This window comes from Lutra lutra, chromosome 11 (assembly GCF_902655055.1).
Source record: "Lutra lutra chromosome 11, mLutLut1.2, whole genome shotgun sequence".
Classification (NCBI taxonomy): Eukaryota; Metazoa; Chordata; class Mammalia; order Carnivora; family Mustelidae; genus Lutra; species Lutra lutra.
Window position 1 is genome coordinate 94,179,305 of NC_062288.1, and position 16,846 is coordinate 94,196,150.

A 16,846-nucleotide genomic window follows, 5' to 3' on the forward strand; every position below is an offset into this window, starting at 1 on the left:
TTATGCCAAGTGAAAGAAGCTTGTCCCAGAAGGACACAGATGAGTCCATCTATGAAATGTCCAGAATAGGCAAACCCACAGGGACAGAAAGTGGCTCAGTGGTGGCCTGGGAGAGGCTGGGGGGGTTGACAACTCAAAGATACAGCGTTTCTTTTTAGAGTGTTGAAAACATGCTAAAACCACCTGTGTGATGTGTGATGATTGTGCACATCTGGGAACGTGAAGACCACCGGACCACGCGCTTGAAGTGAGTGGGCTGTGCGGTTACATGAATTATAACTTGATAAAGCCGTTACCAAAAAAAAAAAGTGACTTGAATATGCTTGGAATCAAAGATACATACAAATTGAGAGTCTTAAAATAAAAGCAGAACTAAAAAGCCTGGAGAAGAAAAGGAACACAAATCTACCAGTCCCCTCCGTCAATGCAACCGTGACTGCACGCTCAGGCCCTTCAGAAAAGAATGCTTAAAAGAAATAGAGCAGGTTACACAGTCCCACCCACCTTCTGCTCAGGGCTGCATGGCTGACCTTGGGAATGGCCCCCCACAGAGCCAGAGTCCTCCCAAACTTCCAGACAGAGGAAGTCCTGCCTACCCCCTTTCCAAGGCAATTCCTTTTTTTTTTTTTAAAGATTTTATTTATTGGAGAGAGAAATAGCTAGAGAGATATCGAGTCAGAACGAGTGGGGGAGAGGCAGAGAGGGAGAAGCAGACTCCCCACTGGGCAGGGAGCCCTGCGTGGGGCTCGATCCCAGGACCCTGGGATCATGACCTGAGCTGAAGGCAGACACTTAACTGACTCAGACACCCAGGTGCCCCTCCAAAGCAATTCCTAATTACACAGGTAACCCCAAAACATTCTCCTTACAAAAAAATGAAAACACACATAAAGCTAAAGCCCCTCTCTACCCGTCTTCACCCCACTTCCAATTCTGGACCCCCTTAAACCAAATCCTCTCGTGTCTGCAAACACACCCAGTCCCACGTGGCAATAATAACACACACTCGCTTTCTCTCCAGCACCTTCCCCTCAGCTCCACTCTCTAGCTTCCACCCAATTTCCCTTCTCCCATCTTGGAATGACATCTCTGATGTCACATCCTCTGTTCACTCTTGAACTGCGAGTCTCCCTTAATCTGCCACATTTCCTACCCGCAGCTGATGCACTGTCTGCTTCCTCCTAGTTAGATCCAGTGGCCTGGGCTGGAACCAGGTTTTGTGGGGCTTAAAGGTTATTCAATTTGAGGAGGAAATCTTAAAAAGAAAAAGAACAGAACAGAAAAGAAGAGAACGAAAAAAGAAAACTTCCAAATACAAAGCTCAGAATAGGACTGACTCAGAGGGCTCGTGCCCATGAGTGTCCCTTTTGTGTCACTGCTTCAGGTAAAGCTGTTACAAACGCCCTTGCTCCTCCAGCTTGGCCTGACCGTGCTGGTCATCACCCTTCCGGGTCCCATTTCCTCCAGGCCCCCAGCGCCGAGTACGTTCTTCCTGCCCATCCCACCAAAATTCGAACTACCTCTGGACTTCCGAGGCCACCCCACCTTCTCCAAAAGACACCTCCTGGGGTGCCTGGATGGCTCAGTGGGTTGAGCCACCTCTGCCTTTGGCTCAGGTCGTGATCTCAGGGTCCTGGGATGGAGCCCTGCATCGGGTTCTCTGCTCGGTGGGGAGCCTGCTTCCCCCTCTCTCTTCTGCCTGCCTCTCTGCCGACCTGTGATCTCTCTCTCTGTCAAATAAATGAATAAAATCTTAAAAAAAAAAAAAAAAAGGACAACTCCTCCCCCAGCCTCTGTTCTCACTCTCAGCTCCAGAGTCCTCCCTGCCCAGACCCCCCTGGCTCCAGCCCAGGCTGACCTGTACTTGTACTTTTTTTTAGTCCTAGACTCTTTAATTACTCTGACAAAAAGCTGTAAACTCATTGTGGTGGAGAGAATAACATTCCGTCCTTGCCCCAAAGATGCGCATGACTTAATCCCTGGAACCTGTAAGTTAGGTTACATGGCAAAGGGCACTTCAGGTTTTGGTTGGAATTAAGGCTGCTTATTAGCTGACCTTAAGATGAAGAGATTTTCCCGGGTTTTCGGGGTAGGCCCAATGTAAACACAAGGGTCTGTATAAACAAGAAGGAGGCAGAAGAAGAGGAAAGTCAGAGAGGGCAGCAGAAGGAATCAGTCCAACATTGGTTGCTGGCTTGGAATATTCTGAGGGGACTGAACTAAGGAATGCAGCCTCTTCTAGCTCCAAAAGGCAAGGAAACAGAATCCCCCCTTGAGCCCCCAGGAAGGAACACAAGGCTGCTGACAGCTCAGCTTTAGCCCTTCAGACTTCTGACCTACAGAACTGTAAGATAATAAATGTGTTGTTTCAAACCACTAAGTTCGAGGCAATTTGTTAGGGCAGCGATAGGAAATACATCTTTGGGGAGCCTGGGTGGCTCAGTGGGTTAAGCAGCCGACCCTTGCTTTTGGGTCCCATCATGATCTCAAGGTTGTCAGATGGGCCCCCTGTGGGGCTCCACACTGTGCCTGGAGAGCCTGCTTGGGATTCCCTCTCTTCCTCTCCCTCTGCCCTGCCCCGTTTTAAGGGAAAAACAACAACAACAACAACAACAACAACAACAACAACAACAGACAATATACCATCATTTAGAAAATGTGTTCACGCCAAACTGCAAAATCCCGAGTGATTTGTGTCCCTGAACTCTCCCCGAGACTAAGATGTGGCAGATCCCCTGAGGCTTTGGGGCCTGTCTAGCTGGCCTGGCCTTCCTCTAACCTGGCCAAACTCTTGGCACACTGCCTCCTGAGCCTTCCAGTTGGAAGGGACCTTTGCCACCCCTGAATCCTACTCACTTTTCAACGCTTATTCCAGGAAGCTTTCCCATGCCCCCAAGCTCACCAACCACTCCCTCTTGGCTCCTGGTCCAGGATTGTTTATGCTCCTTTATTATTATTATTATTTTTTAAGAGAGTGAGGAGAGGGAGGGCAGAGGGAAAGGGAGAAAGAATCCTAAGCAGGCTCCACGCCCAGCACAGAGCAGGGGAAGGGCTCCATCTCACCCCCCTGAGATCACGACCTGAGCTGAAATCGAGAGTCAGAGGCATAACCGACTGAGCCACCCAGGCGCCTCTCCAGGCTCCTTCTTGTCCCCTGACGGGCACCCCGCCCCCAAGACGGGCCCCTCTCCGCCACACACCGCCTCCAGCAGTCTGGTCCCCAGTCCCCCCGCAGTAGCTGATGAATGGGGGAGTGTTCGGGGCTCAATGCTCCTCAACAGAGGCGGAGAGAGAAGGGGAGTCCGGGTCGGGAGGCCCGGTTCCGGGTTCCCGCCCGAGCCGCCAGCGCAGTCAGGTGATCCTGGAAGCCCTCCCTCTCCTGGAAGCCCTCCCCGCTCTACTTCTCAGCCACGCCGCGCGCACGAAGAGGGAAATGTGGAAGTTCTCGCGCTGGGGAGGCGGAGTGGTGGCGGAAATAGAGGTTTTATTCTCTCGGCACAGACGAACGCGGTACGATTGCCTAGCCCCGAATGTTACGGATCCCAGGCCGGACAGGCCACGTGGGGCCCGGGCAGCGGCCGCAGTGGCTCCGGCGCTGGGCGGCTGTGGGGGACGCTCAGGCTGCGTCGCCCCCTCCCGGCCGCGCGGGCTTACCTACGAGCTGTATGGCCCGGGGCAGCTTCTCGTCGCCGCCCGTCTCCGCGCGGTGCAGCAGCGCTCCCGCCTCCTCCTTCTCCAGCCCCAGCTCCCGGCAGCGGCCGCGGCACGTGGGGGAGCCCGGGAGCTCCGAGCGCCCGTCTGCGGGGCTCGCCCGGCCCTCGGCGTCGAGGCCGCGCTCGGGCCGGGCGGGGGTCCGCGGCAGCAGCGGGTGCACGGGGAAGGCGTGGCGGGAGAAGGCCGGGGACTCGGGCACCGGCACGGTGAGGAAGCGCGGGGACGGCGCCGGCGAGGGCGCGCGGCTGCCGCCCGCCACGCCCACGGACTTCACGCGCACGTCCACCTGCAGCTCCACCGGGGCCCAGGCGCCCTGCGGCGGCTCCCCCGGTACCAGCTCAGCCCCCGGCGCCTCGCCGGCCCGGGACTGCTCGGCTGAGGCGGGGCCGGGCGACGGCGGCTCGGAGCCCGCGGACACCTGGCGGCGGAAGGCGCCGTAGCCCAGGCTGGGGGGCGGGAGCCGCAGGAGCGCCGGGCGAGGCGGGGGCAGCTTCTTCCCGCGGGAGAGGTCCTGGCCCGCGCCCGCCGCCTCCTTTGCGGCGCGGGCCAGACTCGGGCTGCTCTCGGGACTCTCGAGCTGTTGCTCCTCTGCGGGGACCTGCGGCTGCTCCGGTGCCGCGACCTGGCTCCCCAAGGGCTCCATCGGGAACTCGGCTCCGGGTTGGTCTCCTCCGGACCCTGCTTGGGCCCGCTCCATCCGGTGAGCAGAGCGACCGAGAGACGCAGAGCGAGCGCACCTGGGCCCAGGTATGGAGTCGGCTTCACCAACTGGCTGGGGATTGGTCCAGCCGGGTCCCTGGAAGTTTTCAGGCCACGCCCCTCTGCCCCGCCCACCCGAAGGACCCCGCTGGGATTGGCGGTGGCTGGGATTGTTAGCCACGCCCGCTCCGCTGGGCTGCGGGAGAAAGGAGCAGAGGGCCGGCCCGCGGGGTTACCGAGAAAGAACTGGAAGCTGAGGCTGAAGGGAGAACCCAGAGTCCCACCTGACTCCTATCTCTTCTTTGTCCCCAGTTCCATGGCCCTCTGCCATTGCTCTGATTTTGAAGATTACAGTTTGGGCTGAGAGCGGTTGGCCAAGTCTATGAGATGCTGCAACCTCAGGAAAACAAAACAAAACAAAACAAAACAGCGGGGCCAAAAGAAATTCTGTGGCCTGGGGAAAAGTAGCAGAGCTGGTTGTCCTGACAGTGTAGTGGGGGAAGGGACACCACACCTAAGAGACTTCCCTATAGCAGAAGTCCCAGGGACAGCCGCTCAAGAGGGATGACTTAGTACCCTAACTCATTAAAAAGTGAGGGATGAATAAGCATGCCCCGCACGTTTTCACAGGGAGAGGAGCCTGGCCCCAGTCAGCCAGTGTGGTGCAGTGCAGGGTTCCCAAACCTGGCTAGTGATCTGAATTCAAATCTTGAATTTGAACCGGGGTTGGCACAGGCATCAACCAGGGCCGAAAGTGCAGCCAGCACTGGCAGCAAGAAAGGGGAGCAGAAGCTGCAGTGGACTCAAAATGTGGCCCTGGCCAGTCCCTCCAACCTGCTTTCTGGATTCTGTCCCCTTTGTGTGCGGTCACACTTTGATTTCACAGACACTTAATGAGCAGGGTCCCTAGCCCGTGGGCACACAACGGGTTCTTTCCCACCATCAGCAAACAGGAGCAGGTGGTAAATGCCTCCTTGGCATCTCCTCCTCCAGTGGACACTCGTTTCTTCCTTGTACATCCGACCTACTTGTGCACTTTCTCCACTCCGTCACATCCTAAGGCCTCCTTGCACCACCGCAGTGTTTCTCACCCTGGCTAGTCTGCCGACATTTGCCCCGCCAAGGACACCACACACTGTCAAATCCCGCACATGTCTTCAGTGTTTGCTTTATCTCGCGGAAGCCACGCATCTGTGGCTCTCCTCATGTACACTCTGCTGGTTTGCCATCTGCTCCCAAAGGCTTCTCACTCCCCATTAGGTCACAAACCCTGCAGCTGTCCCTCCAGCCCAGATCTTTCTCTGGACCTGGACCGTACGTAACAGGGTGTGGGGTGAATTTCGTCTCTCCACCCTGCCCTGCCCTGAATTCATATGTCCAAGTCTTAATCCCCCAAGCCTCAGAAAGCGACCTTCTTTGGAATTAGGGTGGGGACTGTGATGATGTCATCCCAGAGTAGGCGGGTTCATAATCCAACATGACTGGTGTCCTTATAAAAAGGGGATATTTGGACACACACACACAGGGAGAACACTGTGTGAACATGAAGGTAGAGATCAGGGTGATGTGTCTACCGGCCAGGGAAGGCCAAGGATTGCTGGCAAACCACCAAAGATAGCAGACAGGCCCAGGGCAGATTCTCTTCCCACAGACCTCAGAAGGAACCAACCCTGCTGGCGCCTTAACCTTGGACTTCCTGCCCCCAGAGCTGGGAGATAATACATTTCTGCCATTTAAGCGGCCCAGGGTGTTACCCTGTCACCTCAGGCTGCCACAGCAAACAAGTCACTCAGCCAAATGGCTGCCCGCCCCGGCAACGGCTCTCTGGACGGATGCAGGTGGTCTCTGTGTCTCCGCCTCTGGACCCCTTCCCCCACCGTGGCTGATACAGCTGGGCCAATCCGATTGTCCCTCAAAGGAATTTTGGCACTTGATCTGAGAGACTGAGGGCGGGGAGGTGTCACAACTCCAACAGGGTGGCTCCCTGGAGAGAAGACCCACAAACCCCTCTTCAGGTCCCTGGCGTTTCCCTGGTTTCAGCCCTTCCTGAAGCCTGCTTGCTCATGTGTGTGGACTTCATGAGACCCCACAGGATCTCTCCCCTCCCTCCCTTTTTTACCTCAAGTTAGGATATCATTTACCACTCTGACTGCAAGTGGCAGAAAACCCAAATTCTACCACCGGCTGCCTTGGGTTCTGCGGGGCTCCCTTTGGGTGAGAGCTGGGCTCTGTAGCCATCTCCATTGTGCCTTCCATGGCGAGCCACGGTGGCTCTGTGGTCAGAAGGCCACTGACAACTCGTGTGGTGGGAGACGCTAAGGCAGGTGAATTCTCCAGCTGTTTCAAGGTTTATCTCCCAGCTGCCCCCAGAGATGAACCACTAGCTGCTGTCATTTTTCCTTCCATCCTTGTCTCCCACTTTAAATCCTTATTTTTTTTTCTGCTTATAACAGCCATACGTGCTTCTGAAACAAAATTTAAATATTACAGGAACACATGCTGTAGAAAGTGATTTCATGCCCCAGACATCCCTGTTGTTAACATTTCAAAATAGAGTCTTCTGGACTTTCTTCTATGCCTATATTATTTATATTGTTATTATGGGTACATATATTTTATTTCTAAGACTTTACTCATATTATACCCATACCCATACATCATTTATTTAAGCAGTTTCCTGCTGGCCAGCAATCGGACAGGCAGTCCCGTTTCTGCAAAAGCCAGTTATAATTCAGTGCCGTCCTTGTGCCTTGTTTTTAAAAACTCAACTGATGACATCTCTAGAATAGCTTCATCAAAATGGAAATGCTGAGGGGCGCCTGGGTGGCTCAGTGGGTTAAAGCCTCTGCCTTCAGCTCAGGTCGTGGTCCCGGGGTCCTGGGATCGAGCCCCGCATCGGGCTCTCTGCTTAGCCGGGAGCCTGCTTCCTCCTCTCTCTCTCTCTCTCTCTGCCTGCCTCTCTGTCTACTTGTGATCTCTGTCTGCCAAATAAATAAAATCTTAAAAAAAAAAATGGAAATGCTGAGCCAAAGCATGGTCACGATTTCACATTTGATGGACAGTGTCAAAACGCCCCAAATTTTCCACGAGAAGCTGAAGTAACCATGGGTGAGGGGCCGTTCCCCACAGCACCCCCAGTACCGGATGTCTTTACCAATCTGATGGGTGAAAATACATTTCTATGCCATTTCTTTATGAATGAAGCTCCACTTGTGGCCCGTGTTACTGGGCAGTGTCTTCACCAGTCTCGGGGGCTGTGGAAAGGGCTGCCTCTGGGGCCAGTCCCAGATCCCGGGCTGATTCCAGAAAGTGGCTCAGCAGGCACCCTTGTCCCACCTTCCTGCCCCCACGCCATGGAGTTCACTGGTCCAGGGAGAGTGATGGTATCTGACTTGTCTGAACAGACCCAAGAGTTACGAAAGCATAAACCAGAGCATGGCTGGTTTCTCCCAGGGAGGAAGCAAACACCCCCACGCCGCGCGGCCCCTCAGGCTTTTGGCTGATGTCCCCTCTGGAATCCCGAGCCTTTCCAGGGCTCCTGGCCACACAGAGGAGAGAGGAGGGGTAGTTTCTGCACAGCTGGCCCCCTGGCACAGTCCATGCTCAGCTCACATTCCACCTGCTCAGAGGCTCAGAGGCACTCCCACCCCCTCGGGTCCCCTGTCCTTCACCTGGGGACTGTCTTCGTAGCATGTGAGCACTAGCTTTGGTTACCAAGTTCACGTACTTGTTTTGTTGTTTAATGTTTGTCTCTGGCCTTCTTGAAATCATTGCTGTGTCCCCAGAACAGTATCTGGCGTGTTCGTCTCTGGTTCTTGGCTGACATCACCCTCAGTGGCTTAGATAAGGACTGGGGCATGGGCATTGTGTAGGGGGCTTGGCATATCTTCTCATCTATTCTTTTTCTCCCCTATTTTCGATGCATTTTATTTTTTTTAATTTTTAAAAAAGATTTTACTTATTTATTTGACAGAGATCACAAGTAGGCAGAGAGGCAGGTGGGGCTGAGGGGGAAGCAGGCTCCCCGCTGAGCAGAGAGCCCAGGGCAATGTGGGGCTCGATCCCAGGATCCTGGGATCATGGCCTGGGCTGAAGGCACAGGCTTTAACCCACTGAGCCACCCAGGCACCCCTTCGACACATTTTAAACATTAGGAAGAAATGTTAAGAATAAACCATGAACACGTGCACCCTTTCCTCCTGGCTTCAGCAGTTAGCACTGCACCGTATTTGCTCCTCGTCGCCACACACACACACTTTTGGTCACTGTTTCAGTGCGCCGCAGACCTCAAGAAACACATCCTCAAACATTGTGGTGGACGTTTCCTAAGAGTTCAGGTTGTCCCAAATAAGTATAATACCATTCTCAAACCAGCAAATGAACAGTTAGTCCATACTAGACGATACCAAAGAGATCCTACTTCAATGTCCCCAATTTTTTTCAAAGCAGGATGCACTCAAATTCGTCCGTGGCATTTGGCTGTCGCATCTATTCACTTTGTCATCACTGGGAGGAAGGCACCAGAATTCCTACTGTAGTGGTGAAGAACGAGAGTCAGAGAGCTTGAGGAGCTTGTCCAGGAGCCCATGCCTCCTGAGTGGGAAGGCCAGGATGCCATCACTCGTCCCTGACTCCCAAACTCCTCTTTTTTCCCCCGTTTCCTGCATCGGGCTCCCCTAGTCCGTCCCTCTTGGTGCCCTGGAGGCTTCACTCCCAGTCTCTAGCTGGATCTGGTCCATGCGAGTCATGTGCTGGGCTGAGGTCGAGGGTGCCTCCCGTTTACTCAGCAGGCCAGTCCCTCCAGCCACACACCCACTCCGCACCCCTGGGCTTGTCTCCTTCGCTCTCGGACACCTCAGCCAACAGCTGCGAGTGACAGGCAGTCCTGTCCCTGCCTCATTCAGTTGGCTGATTCCACTTGCAGTGGCCTGGGCAGAGGAGAGACCCCCACGGCTCCCGTGCAGGGACAAAAGGTGTTGTGGGTACAGCGGCCCACAGGGATCGAGAGAACATCCCGCCGGATCGTGCAAGCTCATCCGAGGAGACTTCGAGAACGAGCAGACAAACATCTCCCTGAGTCACCCGCTGTTTGCTTTCTGCAAGTCAAGACAGATCCCCTCTTGCCGGGAGCCCCACCCCGAGAACCGTTCCTGTGGAGAGCAGCGCGCGTGCTGGATGACGAGTAACTAGCGTGTCTGTGCGTGGGTGCGCATGTGTGTGCGCGCGTGTGGTGTGTGTGGGGGGTAGAAGACCCCAACTTAGTAACGTCTGAGGCAGACCTAGCTCTCCCGTGGATGACGGCCCATCCTTAGCTGCTCTCTGCGCATCCGGCGGGCGCAGCATTTGAAACAATCTGCATGGAGGCTGGAGTAAGTACCAGGAGACCAGGGGGAGACAAGGCAGGCCGGGGACACCGAGACTCAGACAGGCAGCCACCGTCACCTCATATCACAAGCGTGTGTGAAACTCCATCAGGCTGAGGGGAGACCCCCCGTCAGCGGAGTCTGAGCAGCAGATGCCCAGGAACACCCGGTGAGGGGGACCCCAATTTGGCCTGGGGGTGGGTCTCTGGCCTGCTGACCACGGATCTTGGGGATTTTTTGGCCTCTATCATGGGGTGAGCTACTTCCTTATAAGATTGTAAGATTACAACACAGCATCTATCATTCTTTTAATAGATATAAGGAATTGGCCCACCCAGTAGAGAGGGCTGAGAAATTCCAAGATATCTCCTATTGATTTGATTTCTCTGAAGAACCCGGACAAATACAGCCTTTGTGTGTGACAGTCACGGACTCCTCCTCCCGGCTGTCACTCCCCAGCACACTGCACTGAGGCCGCTTCCGCACATCATCTCGTCCCCTTCCCAGTGGGACGTCCTGCCCCCCTCCCTGCCCTTGGGGAGCCGGTCTCTGGCACTGTGGGGACACTGGTCCCTGCCCGTATCTCCACCCTTGGGCTGTTCTTTGGATTCAATCCAGAGTCCTCCTCTATCCCAGATCTCCTGTGTTATGATTATTTTATAAGCCTCGGCTTTCAAAAATAAAACACTCAACTCTCCCTTGGGGCTAGGAACGCTATCATTTTCAGGACAAAAAGTCCAACTGTCCCGAGAAGAGGAAGAAGCACAAAATCCCTCTTTTCAGTCTGAGTCAGTAGGAGAGGAAGGTGGCTAACTGGGTATCAGGCTAGTGCTACCCACGGGCTTTGTTTCCTCACCACGGTCAAGAGCAGGCCTGACGAGGTGCTCCACTCACGGGGGCCTCTGTCCTCACTCGAGTTAGAGTTGAGGTGAGCGGAGACCCTGGGCTCAGCCGTTCCCAGTCTGCGCTACTGGTGCACAGCCTGGTTAAGGGCCCCCCTGCTGGACCCTGTGCCCGGGGTCCCAGTGGGTGACTCACTACAGAGAAGAGGTGTGGTGTCTTTCCGCAAGACCCTGACTACCCGCTCCAGGCCGGACTGTGCAGAGCTCAGTGAGGCCAAAGAGCCCGAGTTCCTTTTAACCGCACTTGATTCTGGTTCCACCTGGATCTAGAAAATGGGTCCTCCCAGGGAAGCTGGGCTGCCTGATGCCAGGCTAGACAGCCGTGCTGGAGCCAAAGAGTGGTGCTGGGCTGCTCGGCGTGAAGGTCAGACAAAAGGCCTTAGCAGCCGCATCGCCAACTATGGGTCGGTCTCTCCTGACTGTCCTGGGCCCTGAAATTGGTCTGTCAGAAGTAAACTGACCCGGCTGCCTCTGCCTGTCCAAGGCATGGGGTCACCTGTCTGAGGTGCGGCGTTGTCTATCTGAAACGTGGAGTTCCCGCCCTCCTAGGCCTTGGTCCATCTCAGTCCTATTCTGCTTCTGTCATAGCTCCCCCTCACCTGCCTCTAACTGTTCCCTCAGCCCCCTCTGCTCACCTCAGTGTAGGTGGGTCTGCTTCCTGAGACCTGCCTCAGAATTCGGAAGGGCCTCGAACACTTGAGGACTTTTCCATGTGAGAGAAAGAAGGGTGCTTTGTGAACACTGTGACTCCCCAGAGATGCCCTCTCCTCTCACAAGGGAACAGCCCCAGAATTCAGGGATTCTCCACACGCTGCTCGCACCTCCCCTGGTCCCTATCATGGCCACTTCCCTGCCAGCCCCGATCTTCTCTCAGGCCTTCATCCAAACCACGTGTCCCTCTTCTCTAAGCCCTCAGGAGTCTGACCCCACTTCTCACCCACAGACGCAGTCATGCCTCAGGGGCCCCAATGACCCAAGACTGTCAGGAGCAGGGGAAACCCACAGCCGGGACATTGCTTTACCACGGACATTTGTGCCAGCCTCTCCTACACCTGTTGGGACCGCCCCCAAGGTGTAGACTCATCCCATCTGACCAAAGATGGCCCAGAAAGAGCCTGAAATCCCCTCACCAACAAAGTGGGAGTTGTAAGAGCCTTCTGTGGCCCACGTTAACAACACAGGTAATGAGCTTGGCACTTAACGGAGACCAGGAGCACCAGACAGTAAGATACAGTGATGCTAACACTGCCTCATGAGGCTTGGCCGGGGCAGGGGTGTCATTAGGCCACACCCTTGGTGCTCTTGTGCAAACGCTTTCCCAATGGCAGGAATAATTCCCCAGACACTCTATAGTCCCGCATGGTAATGAGCGTGATTGCCGGACTGTCAGATACAAGGAGAGGGAAGGCCAACGAGAGATGATCAGAGCACACAGTAAGGTGGGGATCTTCTCGGGGCATCATATGTGTGCGTCAGAATGACCCAAGCTTTCTAGATGACATTAAAGAGAAAATGCAAGCAAGTCGAGAAAAAGAAGCTTCTCTCCCCGAAATAAAAGCCAAATCCATCAGTTAGTGCAGAAGTGACCTCTGCAGAGGAGACTACTGATCTCTGGCTCTGAAGGAAATCTACTAAAGAAAATAGTTTATTAAACAGTTTGTTAAAACTTCCTATTTTATTTCTGTAAAAGTTGAATTCCCGTTGTCCTTTTTATAATGCGGACAGAACTTTCCCTACTATGTACCATGAATATTATCCCTTACCTCTATCTATAGATATATATCTATTCTCTATATATGTAATAGGGTAGAGTGGTGGAGGAGGGTCAGACAGATGGGAGCATGACTGAGAGAGAGAGAATATTCGATGAGATTCTGTCCTAATTATAAACAGGTGAATCCTTTGGCCACACAGAAGTCACGTGCCACTCAGCTCTAGCTGACATGAACAAAAACCCTCCATAGAGGCAAACTTCTGGGGGAAGGGCCTTCCATCCCTAACAATCTTGGGACCAAGTCCATGGGCTCCATCAAGGTCCCTGCTTCTCCATAAAGAATAGGCACTTCTATTAGAGGGACCCATCAGAGACCCCAGGCCACAGGGGACCGCATTATATGCCAATTCATGACCACTAGAACCTAGCCTGCACACGCCAAATTATAAGTCCATATACATAACCTTGTCAGGAAATTCAAGGTCCAAACCAGGAGATGGACCACTGTCAAGTTTAAAGGTCTTGCTCCCTTTGCTAAAAATTCTAAATTTCATGATGAACTTCTACATGGTAGAAGAAAACGGAATTTATTGTTTTAGCATAAAGATGTGTGAGGGGATGAGAGGTCAGTAGCTCTCAGTCGGTTTGTATCTAGCTTCCTTTGAGAATGCAACAAAAGCCGGAATCCTTTCCCTTTTGTAGTAAAATACACATATTCTGCAGTTTTCCATTGTAGGGGTTCAGAGATTACAGGCCACCCACAAATGGCAATGTAAAGACCTCTGGGCTACAGGCTGAAGCTCCGACCAGCGGCTTCCTGATTCTACCGCATCTCTGCCCTTGAAGCCTTCCCAGGCCATCAGTGGCCGGCTCCTCCCCACCTGCCTCACCAGAGCCCCAAACTGGGATGACGGAGGACTCTGTATGTGACAGATTTAAGTAATTCAAATGCCATGATTTGGATAGCATGACAGCCCCTCCAGCCACAGTGCTGGAGACTTAAACACTGATTTGCAGCCAGAATTAGGACATTTCTGCAAGCAAAACCCATCAACTGAAACAAGCATTTAAGTTATGGTTAACCTTAAGGAGACCTTCACGATGATGATTAAGAGAATTTATGATTTGAGAAGCCAAAGGGGCAAAGGGGCTGTGAGGTCCATGACAGCTTGGGCAGGCCAGGTCTGTGAGGCCCTCTAGGGATGAACATGTCTCTGGCTACTGAGGCCGCTCACAGCCTCTTCTGGTCACCAAACCTCCCTCTCCCTTATGGTCTGGGAACACATAAGGAAGAGGCTGTCTGGCTTATCTGCCTGTCTTGGGGATTTTATTGTTTATCTGGGGATGAGACACACTCCTGATACAAACCCGAGGCAGAAAGAAAAACTTTTTTGCAGCTTTTATGAGCTGAATGTCCCCTCCCTCCCACATCCCTTTTCCTGTCACCAAGGCAGTGGGTAGATGTGGGGGGGGGGGCTTTACTGCCATCTTGTTTGGGGTCCTTAATGGTATCAGTTGAATTGTGTCTTCCCAAATTCATATGTTGAAACCCCAACCCCCAGAACCTCAGAATGTGACCTTCTCTGGAGATGTCATTAGTCAAGGTGAGGCCGTTGGGGGGGCCTAATCCAGTATAACTGGGTATTATGAAAAGGGGAGATCAGGACATAGACACGCATCCTGGGAGAATGCCACGTGAACACAATGGCAGGTGGGTGTGATGTATCTACAAGCCAAAACCCACAGAGATCACCAGCAAAGCCCGTGGAAGCTGGGAGAAAGGCACGGAGAGCCCTCAGAAGGGGCTAGTCCTGATGTACTGGTTGATCTTGGACTTCTCGCCTGCAGAAGTGTGAGACAGCACATTTCTGCTGGTCCACACCACCCAGGCTTGTAAGTACTTCCTTGCAGCACCCTGAGGAAATGTGTATGTTTCCCTGGTCCTCTGGTGGGCCAGGAGGAAACACCTCACCATTTACAACATCAAAGGTGCCTAACCACTCAGATTTTATAGACCAGATGGAAGAAACATAAACCCACCTTTGGGCCCTCCTTAACATTTGTCCACTGGGATTGTAATGACCTTTCAGTATAGAGATGTGTCTTTGCACCTAAAGGATTTTGGGAACAAGAGAAACGAGGGCAAGCTGTTCACAGCTCGGCTTAAGGAACCAGACCAGAGTCAACAGAACAGTGCAAATACGTGTTTTTTTTGCCTGAAAAACATTACAATAAAAAACCAGGCTTCTATAAGTGCACTGGCATTGTGCCCCACCAGTGCCCCTGATGGAGACCACAAACACCAGAAAAGGTCTGGCCCTCCCGCTAACACACTGTGGACCTCCAAGGGAGTTTCTACTTGTGGGAGAAGTGAGGTGATTGTGGCCCACAGAAACCAAAGAATCCTGGGCTGGGGCTCCACACAGGAGCCTTTTCTCCAAAGACAGTCACCTAACTCCCCAAGGGCTGCAGCCTGCCCCTCTCTGTGCCTGAGAAGGAAAAGGGGGCCCCTGTAGATGGGCTCATGGAGAGCAGGTGAATCTGAGGAGGGCTCCCCTCCCTCTGGGCAGACACAGCCCTTGCCAGGTTGCATGGCTCTGTGATCAGGTAAGGACGGAGTTCCGGATCCCAGTGCCCAGTGCCCACCCCTCTACCACCACCAGGTGCCCTTGTGCAGTGAGCAACTTGCACAAACATACATGGCAGCTATGCTTGCTCTCTCTGTTCTCGGTTTGCATCTGCTTCTATTAAGGCACTGATCACATATGGGTGAGAATTTGTCCTGTTGCCCAAGAACGGCAGCGAAGGTCCAACACTGTGGATAAGAGGTGCTAAATGCCCCATATTCGAAAGCTAAGGAACCCCAGCAGGCCGACCAAGCCAATCTGCAGGGCTCATTGAGTGGTGCCTCCTGAGAACTTTCTTTCCCTCCCATATAAGATCTTGCAGGGTTGGGGCGCCTGGGCGGCCTCCGCGGGTTAAAGCCTCTGCCTTGGGCTCAGGTCAGTGATCCCGGGTCCCTGGGATCGCGCCCCACGTCGGGCTCTCTGCTCAGCAGGGAGCCTGCTTCCCTTCCTCTCTCTGCCTGCCTCTCTGCCTACCTGTGATCTCTGTCTGTCAAATAAATAATAAAATCTTTAAAAAAAAAAAAAAAAAGATCTTGCAGGGAGGGAGGGCATCGGCCTTTGGGAGTACAGTGCTTGCAGAGAGAAGCTAGTCCCTTAAGGGGGTGGGTGCTTTTGTAACAGCCGGCCAACCGGTCTTAAGGATTACCTTCCTTCAAGCTTATGCCCTACTTGCTTGCTGACCTAAGTCTCTTGGTCTGTAGTAGGACTAACTTTCTTTGAGATTTGCAAACCACTGGTCTTGGGGATGAAGGACCAGGCTTTCCCAGAAGGTAAGGTCAGCTGCTGCAGATGCCGGCAAGTCTGTTCCAGATCATGCCAACAACAGTACTAAACCCCTGCACACCTAGTTTTCCACATGCAGCCCCCTTCTCTCCCCTCCCCTCTTTCTGTCTAAAACCCTCTGGCTTTGCCTGGACGGAGAAGATGGTCTTTGAGACATCAGTCCACCAGCTTCCCAGCTGCTGGCTTACCGAATAAAACCACCTTTCCTTTCCCACCAGCACTTGTCTCGGGGGTACCAATTTTCCAGTAGCGAGCTCCCCAACCTGAGTTCAGAGCCCGTACTCTGTCCGGAAACGCTTTCCTCCACGAAGCCCCCTGGAGGCATGCAAGAAAATCCCTAGTAAAGTTCGGGTGACTACGAATAGGCTGCTGGAGTCTTGTCCCCACCTGTGCTGCAGAGCGCTGGTTCCTTGGGTCTGTGGGCCAGCGAGGGCGAATGGAGGGAGGGGGGAGGTGCTCGCTGGGAGGCCGTTTCAGGAACCTAGCTTTGCCCTCCGCTGCCCTGTCCTCTGCAGGTGGCACTTTGGGAGGGCAGGCCTGTTGGGAGCTGGTGGAGCTAGTGGAGCCCCCTCCCGTCCCCCCGTCCCCCTGAACACCTTTCCCCGCTCCGACAGAGGGTGGGCTTTCCTAAGCCAGACCTACTTGCACACAGGCCGTCGGCCAAGTGTGGGCTCTCGAAGCGAACCTCACTGGCGCCGCGGGCCCCTTCTTTTGAAGACCAGGGCACTGTTGACACCGGGCCTTACTCAGATGTGGCCCCAGGCCCCCCTTACTCTGCGGAGGGGGCCCCGGGTTGCGGGGTGCAGGCGAAGGACCACCAGTACCACTCCCCCCCCACAGGGCCCTGGGAGTGGGTCCAGTCCCCACCCCGAAGTGTTCCCGCACTAACCAGAATGTTCCAAACTTGGAACGTCGGCCGGTTTCCCGTCTGAACGCAGCAGTATATCCTGGCTGTCACTAGAGGGCGACCCTGTGTAAAGGGAGCGCGGGAGGTCGCTGCTCCGCGTTCCCGGCCGGGATGCCTGAGACAGAAAGGGGTACGCC

General features: G+C 54.0%; 1 protein-coding gene across 4 annotated transcripts in view; it reads right to left on the reverse strand.

Annotated features, from left to right (window-relative positions):
- KLRG2 (killer cell lectin like receptor G2) overlaps positions 1–14,409 on the reverse strand; it is a 47,324-nt gene extending 32,915 nt beyond the window's left edge. For 2 of the 4 annotated variants that reach the window (XM_047695617.1, XM_047695618.1), the window contains exons 1-2: positions 4,698–4,895; positions 3,655–4,451 (exon numbers count right to left, since the gene is read on the reverse strand). In XM_047695617.1, the coding sequence (XP_047551573.1) occupies positions 3,655–4,451; positions 4,698–4,744 (844 nt within the window). In that variant the 5' untranslated portion in view covers positions 4,745–4,895. Of the gene's footprint in view, positions 1–3,654; positions 4,462–4,697; positions 4,896–6,167; positions 6,297–13,932 lie in introns of those variants that run through there. The other 2 variants (XM_047695614.1, XM_047695615.1) reach the window with 2 other exon arrangements.
- Between the last annotated feature and the right edge of the window lie 2,437 nt (positions 14,410–16,846).